Source organism: Glycine max, chromosome 13 (genome assembly GCF_000004515.6).
Source record: "Glycine max cultivar Williams 82 chromosome 13, Glycine_max_v4.0, whole genome shotgun sequence".
Lineage (NCBI taxonomy): Eukaryota > Viridiplantae > Streptophyta > Magnoliopsida > Fabales > Fabaceae > Glycine > Glycine max.
In genome coordinates this window covers 11,174,544-11,194,391 of record NC_038249.2, presented here as the reverse complement: position 1 = coordinate 11,194,391, position 19,848 = coordinate 11,174,544, and the positions used below count along the sequence as shown (strand labels likewise).

Here is a 19,848-nt window from a genome sequence, read left to right as displayed (position 1 = left end):
CGATTTTTTTTAAAAAAACTAACGGATAAACTCCAGATTTTGATATAAAACATAAAGTTTGTTTTCCAACATATTAAAAAACAGAGTAGACAAAAGTGATGCAACATTATATTATAAAAAAACCATATCTGGGGAAAAAAGAGAAAAAATTGCATTAAGAAAGAACAGGGAACCATCAGAAACCAGAATTTTATCCCCAAATGCTATAAAAGCTGTACGGTCCGCATCATGGTTAGGGTTAAGAAACCCCCATCATATGGTTCCCTAATCCAATTTGGTTTCCAATCACATAGCACTTGCAGTCAAATTAATTATCAAAATGAAATACAAAAAATTAAGGCATCCAATTAAAAATCAAGTATAAGAATACATGTTTGTGATTAAAGGAAAAGAGCTCAGATTGAATATGGGTATGAGAAAATTATCAGCACTAAATTATCAGAGTGGTGCATGACATTCTCTAGATCTCATCATAGCCCATGAAATTCAAAGATTCATTCAAAGACACCAAAATATCACAAAAGCAAAAACACAAATGGAATTAAAACGAGAGATTGAGAAATCGATAAGTCTGTGTGAAAGACGATGGAAGAGGCAGAGTTACAGGGTCGCTTATATAATAGGAAACGGAGAAACCCTAATTCGCTATTTGAAAGCCCATTTGCTGTTTGACAGATTTACCCCTGTTAGGTTTTCTTATTAACAATAGTACCTATCCGAAATGGCCATGTCCATCCATAATCGTCAACTACACGGGCCCAAACCTCGTGAGTCCATCTAAATAACTACACGGGCCCAAATCTCTTAATTATAATTAAAAATAATATTTTAATTATTAAAAAGTTCAATTAGGTTTTTAATTATTTAAAAATATTATAATTCTTTTTCATCTACTATGTTAGTTAGATTTAGAAAAATAAAAATTCTTAAATCAATTGTGAATGCAACCGATATAAAAATGATTTATAGATGTAATGGATGTAAATAGACATTTTACACCCATGTCATAACTTTTATCCATCAAACTAACATAATTAACGAAAAGGGTACAATTATAGTATTTTTAAACAATTAGAAAACCTAATTAAACTTTTTTAATAATTGAGGGATCAAATTAAACTTTGAATTATAATTAAGAGACCAATTATATAATTAAGTTTAATTTTTATTCTTTATTTTCAATAATAAAAGAAATAGCTTTTTTTTTATTTAGTCAGGAGCATAGTAAGTAAAAACTAGATTTTATTAAGGCAATTGTTTGATACTTTGATGGCAATACTAGGTCTCATCCATTTTTATTTTTTTTTGCTGAATTGTCTTGGGAAAGAGCCTAAGACACCAATGGATCAATATTAATGGATCAATAATCATGAATGGAATTTACATCTTCCAAAAGAAAGTATAATAACACTGAAAAAGCAAGAATCATAAGTTAAAGATAAACCATGCTTTGAAAAGGAATCATGTGTTATTATACATTGGAATTTCATTTATTATAACCATGCTTTGAAAAGGAATCATGAGCAGTCAATGGTTTAAACAAATAACCATCTCATTCCTCCTCCACCAAATTTTGTCTAAAACAGCCCCGAAAACAACATTCCAATGTGAACTATCAATGCATATGGTGTTTCACAAGTTTCTACTTAGCCAAACCTGAATTTTGGAAAAAATATGAATTTTTAAGCATATTAAAATTACACCAAACCTGTTTTGTCCACTTGCAATCATGCAGGGCATGTAACAAGGTCTCAAAATGATTATTGCATAACATCATCTATCATTAGTATCCGTATGTCGGTCAACTCTCGGCTCATTTCTTGACAAAATACCTTGGGCCATTTTTCATGAGTGATATTTTATGCGCTCTGGACCACTCCAGTTCTAAATTTGTTTAAAAACTTGGTTATTTGTCATGTTACGACCATTAGATAAGTCAAGGCCTCTCGACTGGAGAATTGGCCATCATTAGAATGACCACTCCAAGTAATCATCTGCATTGGAGCTGCAAGAAGGCTTCAAAACCTCGATTTTATGAACAATGTTTGCGGGAAAAATTTTAAAAAATCTTTCCACATCCCAAGCACGTGTTGCATTAATGAAAAAACATATTGGAATATTCTCCCCAAAATTGGTTTGACTTTTCCGATATTGTTATGTTTGCCACACCTAGGAACCCAAATGTCTTCCCAAAAGCAAATTTTCCTTCCATTGCCAACTCTCCAAATTAAATTTGGCATTAGATTCTCCCAATTTTTAACAATTCCACACCAAAGATTGGTTCTGGGCCTTCTATCCTCAATAGTGGGAAGAATATCAACACCACATTTGTACTTTGCTTGAATGACTTTTACTCACAATTTGTCACGGTTCATACACAAATTTCAGCCCACCTTCATTAACAGAGCCTAAGTCAAGGCACTTGTTTTTTGCAAACCAAAACCTCTTGATTTTATTGAGGTGCAAAGCGACTCCCATTTTTTCCAGTGGACCTTCTTAGATTGAGACATATCATCCCAAACAAACAACATTACGACATTGTTGATCAATTTTGTCACAAACCGAAGTAGGGAGCGAGGTAGCTTGCATCACATATGTCGGTAAAGCTTGAATAACTGATTTAGTTAAGCTCACTCTACCTGCTATGTACAATTGGAAAACCTTACAATTACTCAACTGTTGAGACGCCTTATAGAGTAGGACCTGTGATTTTGCTTTGAAACTCTACGTGATGGAAAGGAACACCCAAATATTTTCCCATGTCCGTTGGTCTTTGATACCCAAGTTTTTGAACAATTTGATCTCCTCCAATGTGAACTATCAATACATATAAAGGGAGGATAAGTTTTTGGAGAATAAGATCTCATCTGATGTGAACTATCAATACGTATGATGTTTTTGAATGTGAACTTATCTTACCTGGTGTGATAGTGATGTTGCATAAGCTCTTAAACTGTGTAAGACTTTAAAGGTAACATGGTTATAAAAGGCTAATTCTAGGAAAATGAATCCACACAAGTATTTTATACATGTGGGTTGCTAGTGACACTTCCAGGATTCCAAGTATGAACTGCAAGGTAATGGTCAAACGATTGTTGGAAAAATAATTACTTGTTAATGAAGGATTTAAACACAATTTACCAAAATGTTTACACTTGAATGACCTGTCAAACTCCACTCCACTCCATGTAACAAGTCAATATAGTATCCATTTTTATTACATCATCAACTAAAATTATTACTTAACATTTTACAATACGGACTAAAACAAAAATAACCAAAAAAAGAAAACCCATCCTATTTACAGGGCATAATAGGTTATTTAAGCCTGACACATATCTTATAAATTTAATACCCCCTTTCTTAGAGCCTATTCTCTCTCTCTCTTTTTCAAATCCTAAACAAAAATGCTTAAGATGACCAACGAATGTCCCAACATTGATAATTCAGATATGGATTTTAAGAAAAAAAAATCAGGCCAATTAAAACAAATAGATCACGAATTGTCCAAAACACAAGTGCCCAACCTATAATCATCCTTCAACATCTACTTCCAGAAGCACTACGCATGATGCATACTCCTCGATATACCTATGCGGGTATTATTCTATGTGTGTCTCAATATACTTTCCTTACCTCACGTTATATATACACTTATATTTCAGCAAATTCACTAAAATATAACGATGTATTTTAAAAACCCACATCGATTCATGTGTGACTATATACATTGAAATGTTAAGGAAAACACTATCTTCTACTTCTGGTGGTTGCTTGCTTCTTTGGATTGGAAATGGTGTCGCTTTCCACTGGACATGCCACTATCACTGACACTTCCTTCACCCATAATATCATGAACATCAGAAAATTCTGACATTCGTGATCTCAAGGGAACAAGATCACAATCATCCTTGGTGTTTCGTGTCCGCTGCTCCTCATGGCGTTTCACATTTTCTGATATCTGATGGAAGGTTTTGTTTATCTTTGCAATGCCCCTTTCAACAGGTTCTACCACATGTGAAACTGTAAACTTCATGTCATCAACAATCTGAAACATAAAAGAGGCGGATAACTGCCAGTGAGTAAGACAGAGATATGAGAAGATTTAAAGGTTGAACTGGATAAGTGTTCATATCTCACAATTTCACCGCTTCCAACAACCACGTCACAAACACTCTGGGTAAATTTCATAGGCCTTTTCTCTCTCTCGTTATTATGTGCTCCCAGCCACGTTCTTGTTGAGCGCTGACTATCTTGAACCTCCTCAGGGTCCAGAGGCGATCCTAGTGATGCATAGTCGTCCATCACTGCTACGTTACGGACACATCTCTCTCCCTTTTTGTAAGGTTCTGCCGGGAAGACGTAAAGGTGCACAACAGCAGCCACGCCCATCTGTTCACAAATTTTAAGATGAGAGAAACCAATGAAAAAACTCAGTCTTCCAAGAACTTCAATATGATTGAAGACTTGTTTCATGTACAACAAACCTAAGAATTTATGGTTTAAACATATAAGCTAACATATTAAAAGGAAGAAACCTGACTTAAAATACTACTTTACATACAACTGCCTAGTCTAGCCTTGAGTAAGTAACCAGAATGAGCCTGTCTCAGTTGTAAAGCAAAGCAGTTACTGGTCGCAAAAGAAGCTCCAGAAAATAGAAATCAACTAATATTTGAGGTTCATGAATGATCATTTCATGTACTACTGGAGTCCTTCTAGAAAATAGTTTTCCATCTATGCACGCGCCTCATCCCCAAGACATTCAGGACCAGGGAGGCTGGGATATAAATCTATAAAACATCTAAACCAGCGCATTCTTTAAAGCTTAATTACCCTACCATGAATCAATGCTCACACACGTGTTTTCCCAGCTTCCAGAAAAGACAGCTTGCTGAAGAAGTAATGCAAAATTGATTGAAAACAAAAAGCTGGTTATAGTGATCACTTGCAAATAAAATTACAGATGGAGGAGTCCTAAGAATACACTCCTTCAAACACAGCCTCTCTTATTGGTTAAAACTTTGTTGAAACTACAAAATTAGGAGTGCTAGGACCCACGAAATTGCCATTTCCCCTAAATTTTAAGTAATAAGAGAAGGTGTGTTTGGAGAAGTGTGTTAGAGAGCGTGTTCCTAGTATTTCGCATTACAGATGATATATATATATATATATATATATATATATGTTCATTATTCAGAACAGTATTGTTAAAAAATGGTAATGACACTGCCATGGTGTGGCATTTTGGAACCTCTTTGCCATTTGCCATACCGTGTTTATGGCGCTGTCAGATATGATGTTACATTCAGAGTGTGTGTGGCGGCTGTGTCAGAAGGTTTGTTAAATTCTGTTTTCTGTTTTTTCCTTTAGCTGTTCCTTTTTAAAATTCTATTTTCTCTTGCTTGTTTTCTTCCCATTCTTCTCTGCTTCTACTCATTTCTTTTCCTCCTTTATTTAATTCTTTTTTAAATTCCTTTTTTGATCATATGTTTTTTCTTTGCTTCTCTCGATCTATTATTTTGTTTTTTAAAATATTATTTTTCTTATACATTTTTAATTCCCTTTTTAATTTTGTTTAAAAAATATTATTATTTTTATCCTGTTACTTATGCTGTTTTTTAGTGTATATATATAGAGAGAGGAGGCATCAACTTACTCCAAGGGTAACTTTAAAAGAGTTACTCTTCATCCTAACCATTGATTTTCTTGAAATCTAATGGTTAAGATTAGCTAGTTATTACAACCATTAGATTTCAAGAAGATAAATGGTGAGAATAAGGAGTAACTCTTGGAGAAAGTTGATCCCTCCTCATATATATATATATATATATATATATATATGTTCGCCATGACTTCCATAGGCTGCCACACCATCCACCATATATATATTTTTGGCTTAGCGCCATAAGCCGCCATCCACTATTGATGCTAACAGTTTATAGTTCATTCATTTATTTCAATTATTACCATTTGTATCAATTCCGGATAACTGTTTCTAGTGGGATATCAGGATGGCTGCTATACAGGAATGCTCAAAGATAAAGAATTATCTAAAACCAAAGACATTCATAATTATTAATCAAAAGTCATAATTTAAAACAAAATCACAATAAAAACGGAAGAAGATAGCATTAATTATACACACACATATATATTTATACTCAACAGAGAGGGTATGTGAATAACACAAATGAAAAATGAGCAGAGATGGCCTGCGAGTGTGTGCAACACAGCACAACACAAAATTAACAGAGACCTGCATGAACAGAGACTGGGTATGATTAAAGAGAGGACAAGAACAGAGATCCGTGGTGAAAAGAAGCTGGAAAGCAGTGCAAGAGCTGGAAAATACCATGCTTGGCCAGAAATGACATCTCTGAGCAGTGGGTCATGGGTAGGTTGACTTGGATTGAAACAGAGGTAAGCTATCAAGTGTGCGTTGCACGGATGATGTTTCTAATCTAAAATGCTTCTAATGCCCAAAATGGAGGTGAAAGCACAAAAATGTAAATGAAAGGGTTGAAAAACTCAAAAACTGGAGAGAAAGATGGATTTTAATCCCTGCTTTAGTATAGTGTCCCAATATCAGGGTTGCCCGTGTGACAGGTGCAATGCACAGGACCATGTAGCCACCTTATATCACACTTTAAGCAGAAGAAACAACAACAACAAAAATAATAATAATAATAATAATAATAATAATAATAATGTGTTTTTGTGCATCCATATACAATACAGATATACAACAATCTGCTTGACATGTCTACAAACAATGAAAAACAAATATCCATTCTTGTAAGCCAGGCCTATGGTTTTCATACATTACAAATGAATGAAAAGATGATGAATAAAGGTTAGACTAAAAAAAAAATGATAGAATATGTCGGTACACCTTAAAATCTAAATTTCTAAATATTTACTAATTTAAGAATGCTGTCAGACAAGATAATATAAATTATAAGCAGCACAAGTAGCTTACTTCTATACAGATGATGTAGTCTTGTATACGTGTTTTCAACTCCTGAGCCAATGACCCCCTAAAAGCTCCCATATAAAAAAGAAATGCAACAGCCACACTTTGCCACCATGTCAGGAAGACAATTGACTTAAAAGTTAGAAACTTTGCCAATGGTTTGATGGGTTTCAACTTATCTTTAATAACAGCATAGAACTGTACAAGGCAATATAGGGCCCATGTCTGACTAAAGTTAAGAACTAGTGCCAAGTATGGATACCTGCAAGCACAACAGTGAATCAGATTACAAAGGGATAAAAACTTACTGCTACCCAACCCTGCACCCCCTCCCCACAAATGGGTAAAAGGTATAATTATCAATACTCATCTTTTCCTTGGTTTTGAAGACATAACAATGGTAGCATCAACTCCTAACCACTTGGTCATAGAGACTTTTTTTATACCATGTCAATAACCAATTCTCCATAAATCTTAAACAGATAGGAGGAGATGCAAGAATGATTTTCATATCTCTAATAGTACACATGTAAACAAGATCAATACACATGACAACATAATCTTACCCATATTTCCATTCAAACTTCCCCTCTCCATAAACCCCAAAAGATTCAAGAATTATTGCCAGTAATGCACAGATCATCTTCAGTATCATCTGGAATGAAGATTTCAGTGAACAAGAGAGACATTTACTTCACATAGAAACCACTAGTAGGAGGATGGAGGAGACATGTATAATTACTCAATTTAAATCATACATACATATTGTACAATGCCAATTTTCACAGATTGATAGAACTCAGGGCCTAGATTCCAATCCTCCAAGAAGATATTTAAGGGAAATGGGTGCTCTACAACTCCATATGCATAGGCTTCTTTCAGAAGAGGAATGCTGGATTCTGTTAGGCTCATGTTCTCCATAAATTGAATTGTTTTCTCCTCACCACCTATATGAAAAAAAATAAAATGTTGTAATAAAGAGCATTACAACATCACAAAATTAAACCTACAAATAAATTAGTGATGTATCACATTTTGTTCTTGTAGTCATGAGTTATAACATTCAGGTCTGTCACACAGATTTCAAATTTTTTTTATGAAGCTTGAAACTCGAGGGAGGGAGGAAAACAGGAAACTCTATTAAAAGATCTCACCTTTTGTCAGTTTTGGAATGCACACACACATACACACAAACAATCAGTACAGTTAATGAAAATCATATGGGCATACAATCCATTTGACATACCTAAGCAAGCTATCAAATATCTCTCAAAGCAGTATAATGCAAAAGCTTCATAGCATTCCCGGATAATTTCGCTGTTAAATGCTGCATCAGAATTCAATACTGACAAAAACTGCACCATACAAACATCAGAACCTACAAATGCATTATTACATTCTATTTAAAAAAAGAAACAAAAAATAAAAAGACTAAGAACTAGATTATCAATTATGTACAGATAGCTGAAAATGCTAGTATTAATGCTTGTTGTAACTCACTGCTGACGGTCCTTGTGTGAAAATAAGCCAATATTTTCTGAAATTTGTATTACAGGTACGAGAAAGGGATTTGGGAGTATATTATGAATAAAAAGAAAGCAGCTGTTCATTTAAGTATCTACCAATCAATTATTAGATACCAAGATCATTCTTTGATGATAAAACTTCCTAAAAATAACCAAGTCCCCCAACATCCACAAGGGGTGGAAGAGTGGAAGTGAGTTGCATCTCTCTGGGACAGGTCATTTTTCAATTCTTGAATAAACGCTATGGTGAAAGGCCATACTATCTTGCTCCCAGCCTGAAGGGAGTTGGGATGTTGGAGTAGGCTGTGCTCATCCATGGCATGAGTCCATGGCCACCCAAAAGATCCAAGTGATCAAATTAAAAGTACAGCATTTTAGTTTAATGGTCAAATAAACTGATGCATAAAATCTTACACTTTCCACTACTAAATAGTTCTTTATGTAAAAAGCAAAGACAAATTGAAGGTGAAGCTGAAAAAGTAAACAACCTAAGCAACATGTGCTACAAGGTATTTTCCAACCTACTCCCATGAGCTAGCAACTATGTATATCAAATAACGGAAAATTGGAAATAATGGCAATAAAAATATTTAGATCGCACAAATAAAACAAAAAACAAAAACATGAATGTTCATTTATTAGCATAAATGTCATAAATCCAAGTAAAAAAAAGTAATATAAAGAGAACTGATAGTATTAGATATTTACTTGGTGTCTCTTACCGATTCCAATGCATACACAGGAACCATTAAAATGAGACCAATCAAAAACTTCTGTTCCTGTAAGAGTATAATTGAAACAAAAAAAAAAAAAAAGATTTAGCTATAATCAATATTATTTAAGGAAAGGGCAATGAAACACCGAGGTGAAATAACAAGTCAGTTAAAAGGGAAAAAAGGATGCACCTCAGGTTGATTATAGGCAGCTAAATGCTCGAATACCAAATACATGGAGAGAACTAGAGCAACAAGCACAAATATACTTGCACTGAAGACAGTCAAACTCACAGTTCCCGTGGAATCCACACCTAAGTTTTGGTGCCACATATTCTCTGCTCTGCTAGTAGACTCAACTGGAATAAAAAGAAATATGGAAGAACACAGAATTCCCACCAAACCCATTCAATAATTGGTTGTCACAAATGGTGTGCCCCCATTCATCACATCTATGATACGCTACTACTACTACTAGTGTGTTGATATAGTGGTAGAGACGTGATTTTTAAACGTCGTGTTGGAAGCAAATAACTTAAACTCTGACGTTTTTACATAGAATTGATGAGATTTCTCTTATGGAAACATGTATGTGAAGTGTCTATGCTCCCCAGAAAGCTCTTATTTTTATCTAAGTTTCCCTCTTTCTGTCTTGGTATAACACCGATTCCTCAAATTTAACAGGCAAATGCAGAACTAACAACACACTGCACCAACAATTGAAAACAGTTCTTGCTTTTTACTCAAATGGAAAATCCAGAACAAGATAGCACAAGAATCCTGCATTGGCAGTCATATTAAATTAATGATTAACAAAAATTAAAACAAAAAACAAAAATCTCTACCATGTGCTTCAAGCCAACTACTAGCAGCTCAATTACTAAGTGTACACAATTATAATCTTTAACAGAGGTAAACTAAACTATCAGAAACATAAAACCTTCAATTTTACGACTTTTAGTTTAAAAAATACACACTTATCACCGATAAGGTATATTAAATAATGATATTAATTATTTAATAATAACAAAAAGAGAAAAAGCGAAAGGCGAAAACCCTAGGGTGAGGAAACAAAGTACTCACTGATTTGGAAACAAAAGAAAGACAACGACGCCACGCAGAAACCATCGAAAGAAAATTGAGAAGAGTGTACGGGGAAAATGGTGATGGGTGTTTTTTAGTTTTTACCAGAACAGAACGGAGTTTGCCTTCGCTGTTGGAATTTGGAAAAACGAAAATCGCTGAACTCAAGAAAATAAAATAAAAAATAATTATTTGGATGGAACTTGGGCTAAGGTACGAAATCTCGATAAAATATTTTATGGATTAAATTGATTAAAACTAGGAAGTTTCCGGTCCTTTAAATTTTAAAAACAATAATAAGCATATCCATTATTATCTATTCACAACCATTAAGTACGTCCCTTAAAAAACAACTTACTTCACACTTATTTACATTTATCAAAAAATTAATTTACTTCATTAAATTATATTATTTCTAATTAAAAAATCATTTTTTCTAAACAATCATTTGTTTGTAATTTGATATTAAGTAAAAATAAATGATATTTTGGACATAATCTTAATGAGACAAAATAGTTAAATTTTATTTATATCTAAAAACAAAAAATTTAATTTTTTTTCTTATAGAAATGAGCCGACAGAATAGATAAATTAACGTAAAATTATTTTAACTTTTATTAAAAGAAAAATTATTCTAACTTAACCGCATGATGTCTTAAAACTGAGTCCTAAATGCAACTATATTATTTGTTCTAGGAGAAAATACATGTGGCTACACAAAAGATTACCCCATCACAAAAGGTTATAGATATTTTTTTTATTATTTTTTTGGAGCACATAATCCATGATAAATTTGTTAATTTTTATAACAATAATTAATATTATTATATCAAAAATAAAATCAAATATAATTTATAGTTGATTGACTGGATAAAAAAAATTGGCAATAATATATATCTATTAATCTCTTTAAATGATTAGAACTTTAACTTATATGGGTAACTTTTATGTTTTATTAATATTTTTAAAAATTAAAAAGAATAAGAGACCATATATTTAAATTAAAAAACCATTCAAAAGATAAGAATATTTCTAATTTTTTAATTCTTTGTTTATTATAATTTAAAATAAAAGAAAATAAATTGTGTGAATTGTATTGAATTAGAAGAAATTTTAATTTTGTAATTTTAAAGATTTTATTATTATTTTAATACATTTTAAATAAATAAAAAGATATAGATAATATTAAATTATAATAAATTTAACACGTTGTGTTGATAAAAAAATTAATTTTATTGATAATTTGTTTTATAATTTATAATCAAATTAAGATAAAAATTGAGTTAATGAAAGTGAAATAAAAATTTCATAGTTTCGGTGATAGTGAGCGTAATCGACACTCAAAAGTGATAAGAAAGAAGAAAGATTAAGGAGATCTAATTTAGTTGAAGAGAATTTGTAAACGTATATTTTTGATATTGTGTTTAATTTTTACCGATAAAAAAATAAAAAAGAGAAAAAAATATAACTAATTAAGTAATTGAGAGAATGAAAAAAAAAAAAAAAAAGAAACTCACCTTTTCAAATTGTATACTTTTTTTGTTTGAATCACGTGTATCATTCACGAAAATTAATCTAATTAAGCTAAAATAATCATAGCTTGTGTACTCTAATTCTTTTTCTTGATAAGCAAACAAATTTTATAAACTGGTACCAGAAGTACCTTAAGAAAGTTATACAAGCTTATGTCCTGGTTACATACTTACATAGCATTAATCACAACATACACGCCAATAAATACTTGGTAACAAGGAATTATACCCTGCAAACAAAGCTATTTGAAATGGAACCACCTCCCCTAAACCCAAGTATAAGTTAATAGGGTTAATTATAAAATTTGTCCCCTTATTTTCTTATTTCACTAAATGGATCCTTTAAGGGAAGACTAGAATTGTCTTTTGGAGTAAAAGGTATACTCTTTTATCATAAAATTAAATCTTATATATTACATTTTAAGAGATAATATATTATATTATAAAAATATAATAAATTAAAAAAATTAAATTTTGAATTATTTTTCTTAAAACTTACATTAATACTATATTTTGTAACATATATTTAAATGAACACTTTGATATAGTGATAAAAGAATATATTTCTTATCTCAAAGATCATGATTCATTAAAAAATAAAGTGATGAAATAGGAAAATAAATTTTAGAATTAAACTAAGTTAATATCATATTTTTCCAACACCAAAATGCTTCAGCAACGCACCAATAGGCTTGGAGGCTGCCTACTCAACACGCACCAAGTGTAGTCTAATTCGTATAAGGAAAGTAAACAACATATAAATAATAATATGTCAAAAATAATATTTTTTAAATTAATTAAAATACACTAACACTGTAAAAGATTTTCTTATGCTATCATCTTTATTGTTTAAATATTTTATCCTATCATCTAATTCCATATTATAATTTTTTCTGAATTAATTCCATATCATAATCTACGGCAAATGTATTAATTTTTATAATTATTATACTTTTTTAAAACCATGCCTACATAAAAATTAAACTCATTTATTTTTTTTATAAGAACTCATTTTTTCCGAAAAAGAAAAACTCATTTTTTATTACAATCCAGCACTTGCTAGACTTTATTAAATTGTTAGATAATGCTTAGAAAAAATTTAAAAATTGTTTCTAGTTTCTGCATAAACGCAAATAAATCTTTTTCATATTGCAAAAAAAAAAAATTGTAATAGAATAAGACATAAAATTATATTCTATAACAAAAAAGGTGATCATCACTAATGGAGATATACTTATTTGCATACCAGAAGCAAAATGAACAGATGTTGATCTGTCGTTATGGAGCTAAATGCAAAAGCTAGATACACTCTGACATGTGCTCTATCCAAAAATGAGTACAATAAGATCTATAGGCTAAAAAAATCCAAAGAGATTAGGAACTCATTAAGCATAAACTTTAAAGGCACATAAGATGTCAGACTTAGAAAAGTCACAACTCTAACCAAACACTACGAGAGCTTCACCATGAAGGAAGGAGAATCTTTGGATGACTTGATTGGGAGATTGCAAGTTTGCAAATTTTTTTTTGAATTCTACCCTTTTACTATCATAAGTTGTTTTGTTTGAATGAATATTTGTTTTTGAAATTACAAGCCCTTTTTAATTTTTTCAATTTTTTTATAGCTGTTTTTCTTTTAGCATTAAGATCCTTTATTTATTTTTTTCAATGAACAATTTACTGAATTTATCGATTGAATTGAAATGGTTGTTTTAGAAATCATTGGATTATTCTTATAAATTGTTGAATCTTTTTTTCTTTTGCTCAATTCATCTATCTTTTTGAATTTAAATTTAATAAGTAACAATTTGAAAAATTATTTTATTTTCGTTAGGCTTAGAATACTTTTGAGAATACTTTTAAGAATACTTTCGATAATACTTTTGCTAATTCTTTTTGCTTTTTCTATTAAGATAGTTAGAAACAATTTCAATTTTTCACTTAAAACTTTTAGAACTCGAAAAGTGAAAAATTGAAATTATTTCATTTTTTGTTAGTTCTTTAAAAATGGGGTTAAAAAATGATGAAAATCTATTTTTTGGGGGAGAACTAGAAATGGGCAAGTCGACTTCCATCCCCCAAATTGTTAGAAAACAAAAGTTCTTTTTTTTTTTCCTTAGATCCTTTTTATTTTCATTGGATCGTAGCTTAGATTTGTGCCAAGGTTTGAGACGAAAAGGAAATAATATCTTTATCCAAATACCATTTGTTAGCCATTTTTTTTGGAAATTCTCTTTCGGATAATTGAACACCATTATATGTGCATTTAATATACATTTCTCTCTTCCAATCCCTATAATCTTCCGACCATTCAGGAAATTGAAAAAATAGTATACGAGCAATATTTTTAGTTATTATCAACGAAGGTAATAGAATATATTTTCTAAGAATTGATTGGGTTATTAATAAAATACCTCTTATTACTTGAGCAAATATAATGCTATCTTAGGCTTCTGCTATTTCTATACGTTTTCTTTCCTCATTTTCCTTTTTTTTTCCTCCTTTTTTTTCGAACTTTCATTTGCCTTTTCCTCTATATAACTAGAAATTTCAAATTCTTCCTTTTTTCGCATCCAAATTTTGAACATAAAAAAAGATTTTCATTGATTTGAAACTATCAAAAGAAAAGCATAAAGGTTTTTCGAATTGGTAGGGATTCTTAGAGTCCTTGAAGTTCACTTTCATAACAAAGGTTGTTGTGCAATCCAAGGGGGTTAAACACTGGAGAGATTTTACACCAAAGAACCTTGAGCAACCACATAAGTAAACCTGACACCACACTTTAACCCAAAATCTTAAGGCTTAGGTTTTTGGGTGTTTCCTTCACTTATATGGCATTCAGCTTTTCCATTCCTACACGATGTGGGACTTCGCTTCACACTTGTACTCCAACAACTTTCCTTCAAGTGCGAGTTACGATTGAGAAAAAGTCATTTTCATCCATGAGTATTTCCATGGTGGTCATTAGAGCCCACATGCTCTAGATGCTTGCTCCACCGCTCCACCTATGGGACATGCCGCTTAGACCCACCACTAGGAAGACTTTCGATACAAGGGATCCCCAAGTCTAGGATCCACCACCACCATCTTACTCGTCTGAGTCGGTCACCAAGTCGAACCATCGACTTTGATACCAATTGTTGTGCAATCTGAGCGGGCTAAACACCAAGGAGATTATACCAATGAGTCATAAGCAACCACATAAGTAAACTTGACACCACACTTTAACCCAAAACCTTAAGGCTCAGGTTTATATGTCTTTCCTTCACTTATATGGTGCTTAACATTCTTATTCCTACACGATGTGGGACTTCACCTCACACTTGTACTCCAATAATCTCCCCCTCATGTGTGATACTTATCCACATGGTAGCCTCCCCCTCAAGCGGAAGTCATTTTCACCCATGAGTATTTCCATGGTGGTCATTAGAGTCTGCATGCTCTAGATACTTCCATCATCGCTCCACCCACGAGACACATCGCCTAGACCCACCTCTAGGAAGACTTTCGATACAAAGGATCCTTAGGCCTAGGATCCACCACCGCCATCTTACTCGCCTGATCTGGTCACTAAGTCAAGCCATTGGCTTTGATACCAATTGTTGTGAAATCTGAGGGGGGTAAACACTGGGGAGATTTATACCAATGCATAAGCAACCACATAAGTGAACTTGACACCGCACTTTAACCCAAAAACCTTAAGGCTTAGTTTTGTGAGTCTTTCCTTCACTTATATAGTGTCATACCCTAATTTCGTCCGGGGACTATTGCTTGATGGCATGCAACCTTTAATTGACCGCTTCAAAATACTTGACACCCTTTGTTGCACAATATGTGATGTCCCGAGACGTTCCGGAAATCAAAAGGAAGCATTATTACGCAATCCGTGAAATTCCGTAACGTGACGGAAATCAAAAGGAAGTATTGTTACGCAATCCGTGAGTTTCTGTAACTTTTTCGAAAGCTAAAAAAGAGTAATTACATGATCCGTAAGGTTCCATAACCTTACGGAAAGAAAATAAGTATCGTTATGAAATTCGTAAAGTTTCATAACGTTACGGAAAAAGAATCACCAAAAAAAGTAAAAGGGGGGTGTATGTAGTAAAAAAAGGGTGCAAATAGCAACCAGGCCCACTTGGGCCTTCCAGATTCTTCCTCCAGAAGGCGGTTGCTTTTGGAGGAAGCAACCTGGCTCGCCTGGGCGAGCTGGGTGACAAGCTCCTCCCCTATTTTGCTATAAATAGGGGGAGGAGTGGAGAAGAAAACGGTTCAGCCTTCTTGGCACTTCGTATTCACCTGAAATTGCTAAGGAAAATTGTTTCCGTGAAGAAAATCCAAGCCGAGGCGCTTCCGTAACGTTTCCGTGGGTAATTACGCGAAGATTTTATGATTTGATGTATTGGGGACCATAAACATGCCTCAGGTTTTAAACCTATTAAAATTCTCATTATCCCCAAATGAGCCAAACTGATTTCCGCTCATCAAGTTCATAATTTTTTGTTAGTAGTTTAATAGGCTCACCAGATTAGTTCACATATATTGAGACCATTAAAAAATGTAAATAACTAATTTAAATGTTATAATATAATATGTTGCATACATTAATTAATTAATTAGGAATTATAAAATTCCTAACACAAGTAACTATTTTTTATTAATTCATCGCATTGTTTGTTAGGCTACACTTTGGCACTCCATGTGCTTTTATTTAACCAATTTAAATATATTTTCTTGCTTTATTAAACAAATTATTTTATACCTTTTTTAGAGAACATAGGAAAAATAATTATCAATACTTAATTTTTTATTGAAAATATATGTAGGTTGTCTTTTAGTGCATTTCTATTTAATTTGTCTGCATTTCTACTTTTCATTATATTGTTATAGACCTTTTATCTACAGAGAAAAGAATTCAAACAAAAAACTTCATTGGTATAGTATGGTTCACAATTTTTTGAACCTTAAAGGATATATTTAAGGGAGTCACAACAAGATTTATGTGACAAATAAAATAATTGAGAATTGAAAGAAGTACACATGTTGATATCGTAGCTTTATTATAGATTTCTTTTAAGAATTTATATTATCAATAAACAAAGTTGTCAACCGGCAATAGAGCAGAAAATCATGGGAGAAACCATATGTGCTTTTAGTGTTATCCATTCTCTAACCAAAGTTTGATTTTTGAATCCGTAATCCACTTTCAACTTTTTATACTAACCTATATTATGTGTGTTATTGAGGTGAAATTCTAATTGTAATTGAAAAACGAACACCAGAGGCATATGTTATGTTACACTTCAGCTAATATATGCCCTGGTTATGTGGATAAAGATCAATATAGACAACTAACATTACTAGAAAATAAGCTTTTAACATCAATTATTTAGGACTTTCAACATCGGTTATTAATCGATGTTGAAAGTATTATCATTAACATCGGTTTTCACATCGGTTTTTGAAAACCGATGTTAAGGTAAAATTACAATATCGGTTATCTAAATAACCGATGTTATACAATAAGAATTATAAAAAAAAGTTATATATGTTCATATCAACGTCGGAAGTTAACATCGGTTTTTTTAAAAACCGATGTTGTTATTATACGTTAACATCGATTTTCTTAAAAGCCGATGTTGTTAGTGTATGTTAGCATCGGTTTTTTTAAAAAACCGATGTTGTTTTTTAGGATTTTTTTATATGCTGTATGTTTTTTCAATAACCCCAAAATTAACCTGCAAGGTTTAAAAGCAAACCACTCAGCATATAATTTTGATTCTGTTTTGAAACAATTTTTAACAAAAATTTGATGACAAATTTATTAATTACTATGAATTAAAAGAATATTTAATGTTAAGGAGACATGAATTGAAAAAAAATGTAAACTAAGTAAACTACAATTACAAAATATCCTAAACAGTCTAAGTTTCATTTTTAGCTTTCAAATAATACTTTGCCACTGGATGCGAAGCGCCTTCAATCTCTTTGGTTCCAATGGTCTAGCATCATTGAAATATTACATGATATAATAAAACATAAGTTAATAATATAATATCAATCATAAGAAAATGAAATTTGTTTGAATTAAACAATTACCGTTTTCCAATTATTCTTGAAACTTCCTAAGATTATAGTTGACATCCTGTGCATGACATAATACCCACACTCAGTGCTTCCTTTTTGTCTATTACACTAAAAACATTATGAAATTTAGATATTCAATGTTAAATACAAATTATTCTACACAATACTAAAATGTAAGTAGAAGCATTGTTTAAATCACTTACTTCAACAACAATCCACCAAGCACCAGCCTTGGATTTACTTTATGGAATATCGTCAAGTCCTTTCAAAGAACTGTTGAATACAAAAATGGAAGAGAAAGATTGAGTGACTAATGTTGTTTGAAATAATTATTTATGCTCTATATGGAAAGGTGGTCGTCTTTGTCCCTCCTGCTCTACACAAAACATACATTGATCAATGTCCCAATGGGGTTCAACTGGAACCCTTGAGGTACCACCTCATCATGAAAGTGCAGTGCTTTTTTAATCTTCCCACAAAAATAGTGTGGTGAGGGTTATTGCATCTAGGTGATAACCCTTCTTGAGAATGTTGGTCAGTACAGAAAAAGAAAAAGTGATGTGAGCTAGATGGCAGAAACAATTTATGAGGATGCTTAGAGTATAAAGATCAGGTGTAATCCCTTTTTTATTAGAATTGTTTAAAGAGGGAAATGGAAGTGGGGTAATGCTAGATCTTGACAAGGGAACTCAAAATGTTGTTAAAATGGAAGGTACACTAGGAGATATACACACAGTTATTTCTACTCAATTAAAGCTACGTCCTATTTACACTAGGTGAAAAATGACCTCCTTGATCACTTGAAATGGTTTCTAGTGTGTTCTGATTTATAGATTTCAAGTCTAAAAATATAGGAAATAAGACAACTATATGTATAGCTCGTCACAAAACTCCAATGGACCAATGACACCTATATTGTACTTGGGACACTCTTTCTTCATGTGTCCATACTTCTTGCATAAGTAGCAGGTAAATTCCTCATCCTTCTTTGGTTTCTTTTGTTGAGAAGACCCTTCAGCAGTACCCTTAGTTTTCTTTCTTTTCTTATTCTGATAGGTGGAGCTTAAATGAGCACTTTCAGATCTGTCTCTCTGTAGCCTCTCTTCCTCTTGCACACAGTGAGATATAAGCTCATTAAAGGATCATTTGTCCTTCTGAGTGTTATAACTCACTTTGAATTGCCCAAAGTGTGCAGGAAGTTAGATCAAAACTAGATGCACGAGCAGTTATTCACCAAGCTCTAACTTAAGTGCTTTCAGTTTAGATGCCAAGTTAGACATTTTCATTATGTACTCCCTTATATTACTTTTGCCCTTATACTTCATGGAGATGAGTTTAGCCAAAAGGTTACTCGTCTCCGCCTTCTTATTTTTGGCAAAGTACTATTCAATTTCATCAATAAATTTCTTTGCATTTTCATCCTCAGAATTAAAGCCTCGAAACGCTTCTGGAATAGAGTGCTTCATGATCATACTGCACATTCGATTGAAACGATCCCATTTCTCAATTTTTACCTCATTGGAGGCTTCCGGAGTGGAAGTGGATCGTTCTGTTCTCAGTGCCAAATCAAAATCCATACAGCCAAGAACAATTTCTACGGCTTCCTTCCAGACCTTAAAATTTGTCTCATTCAGCATAGGGATATTGTTCACTTGAGCAGATACATTTGTAGCACTAGCAACAGAAATTGTATCCATGATAAAATAATTACATGCTCACAAATAAGCCAATAATTACATGCTCACAAATAAGCCAATATATATATAACAGGACATGTGCAAAATAGTTTACATAACAAACCCATCACAAGATACCCAGCAAAACATTAATTCATAGTCTTTGGACAGAAAAATTAATTTGCAATTGGTACTCTCAACGCAATTATCAAATATTGACAATAAATTCTGTCAAATCATAGTCTTTCTTTGGACCGA

General features: G+C 32.4%; 2 protein-coding genes, 1 long non-coding RNA gene and 1 other non-coding gene across 5 annotated transcripts; all 4 read right to left on the bottom strand.

Moving 5' to 3' along the window:
* Nucleotides 1-391: 391 nt before the first annotated feature.
* On the bottom strand, nt 392-479 carry LOC112998950 (small nucleolar RNA Z221/R21b). The gene has a single exon (XR_003264129.1). It is a non-coding gene; the product is annotated as a small nucleolar RNA Z221/R21b (small nucleolar RNA).
* A 2,978-nt stretch (nt 480-3,457) lies between these two features.
* Nucleotides 3,458-10,547, bottom strand: LOC100819153 (protein LAZ1 homolog 1). Of its 2 annotated transcripts, none has more exons than XM_006593699.4 (9): nt 10,299-10,547; nt 9,408-9,574; nt 9,225-9,281; nt 8,223-8,331; nt 7,739-7,923; nt 7,543-7,631; nt 6,983-7,238; nt 4,141-4,392; nt 3,458-4,048 (listed from the first exon to the last, which is right to left on the bottom strand). In XM_006593699.4, the coding sequence occupies exons 2-9, from the start codon at nt 9,546-9,548 to the stop codon at nt 3,758-3,760; spliced, it is 1,380 nt and encodes a 459-aa protein (XP_006593762.1). In that variant the 5' UTR covers nt 9,549-9,574; nt 10,299-10,547; the 3' UTR covers nt 3,458-3,757. The 2 variants fall into 2 exon arrangements, with proteins under 2 accessions (XP_006593762.1, XP_006593761.1); XM_006593698.4 differs by having other exon boundaries at nt 9,408-9,995; nt 10,299-10,510.
* LOC121173247 (uncharacterized) lies at nt 5,907-6,976 on the bottom strand. Its single transcript, XR_005887717.1, has 2 exons — nt 6,356-6,976; nt 5,907-6,259 (listed from the first exon to the last, which is right to left on the bottom strand). It is a non-coding gene; the product is annotated as an uncharacterized lncRNA (long non-coding RNA).
* Nucleotides 10,548-19,296: 8,749 nt separating the features above from the next.
* On the bottom strand, nt 19,297-19,611 carry LOC102664144 (uncharacterized). Its single transcript, XM_006595203.1, has one exon. The coding sequence runs from the start codon at nt 19,609-19,611 to the stop codon at nt 19,297-19,299; it is 315 nt and encodes a 104-aa protein (XP_006595266.1).
* Nucleotides 19,612-19,848: the final 237 nt, after the last annotated feature.

Excerpts from the sequence above, each read along its gene's own strand:
- LOC100819153 (XM_006593698.4), bottom strand. The coding sequence starts at position 9,623 with ATGGGTTTGGTGGGAATTCTGTGTTCTTCCATATTTCTTTTTATTCCA. Across the intron at positions 7,632-7,738 it reads AAATTGGCATTGTACAATAT|ATGATACTGAAGATGATCTG; the intron begins GTATGTATGATT and ends TCTTCATTCCAG. Across the intron at positions 4,393-6,982 it reads ACTACATCATCTGTATAGAA|ATGGGCGTGGCTGCTGTTGT; the intron begins GTAAGCTACTTG and ends ATTTGTGAACAG.
- LOC102664144 (XM_006595203.1), bottom strand. The coding sequence starts at position 19,611 with ATGGATACAATTTCTGTTGCTAGTGCTACAAATGTATCTGCTCAAGTG.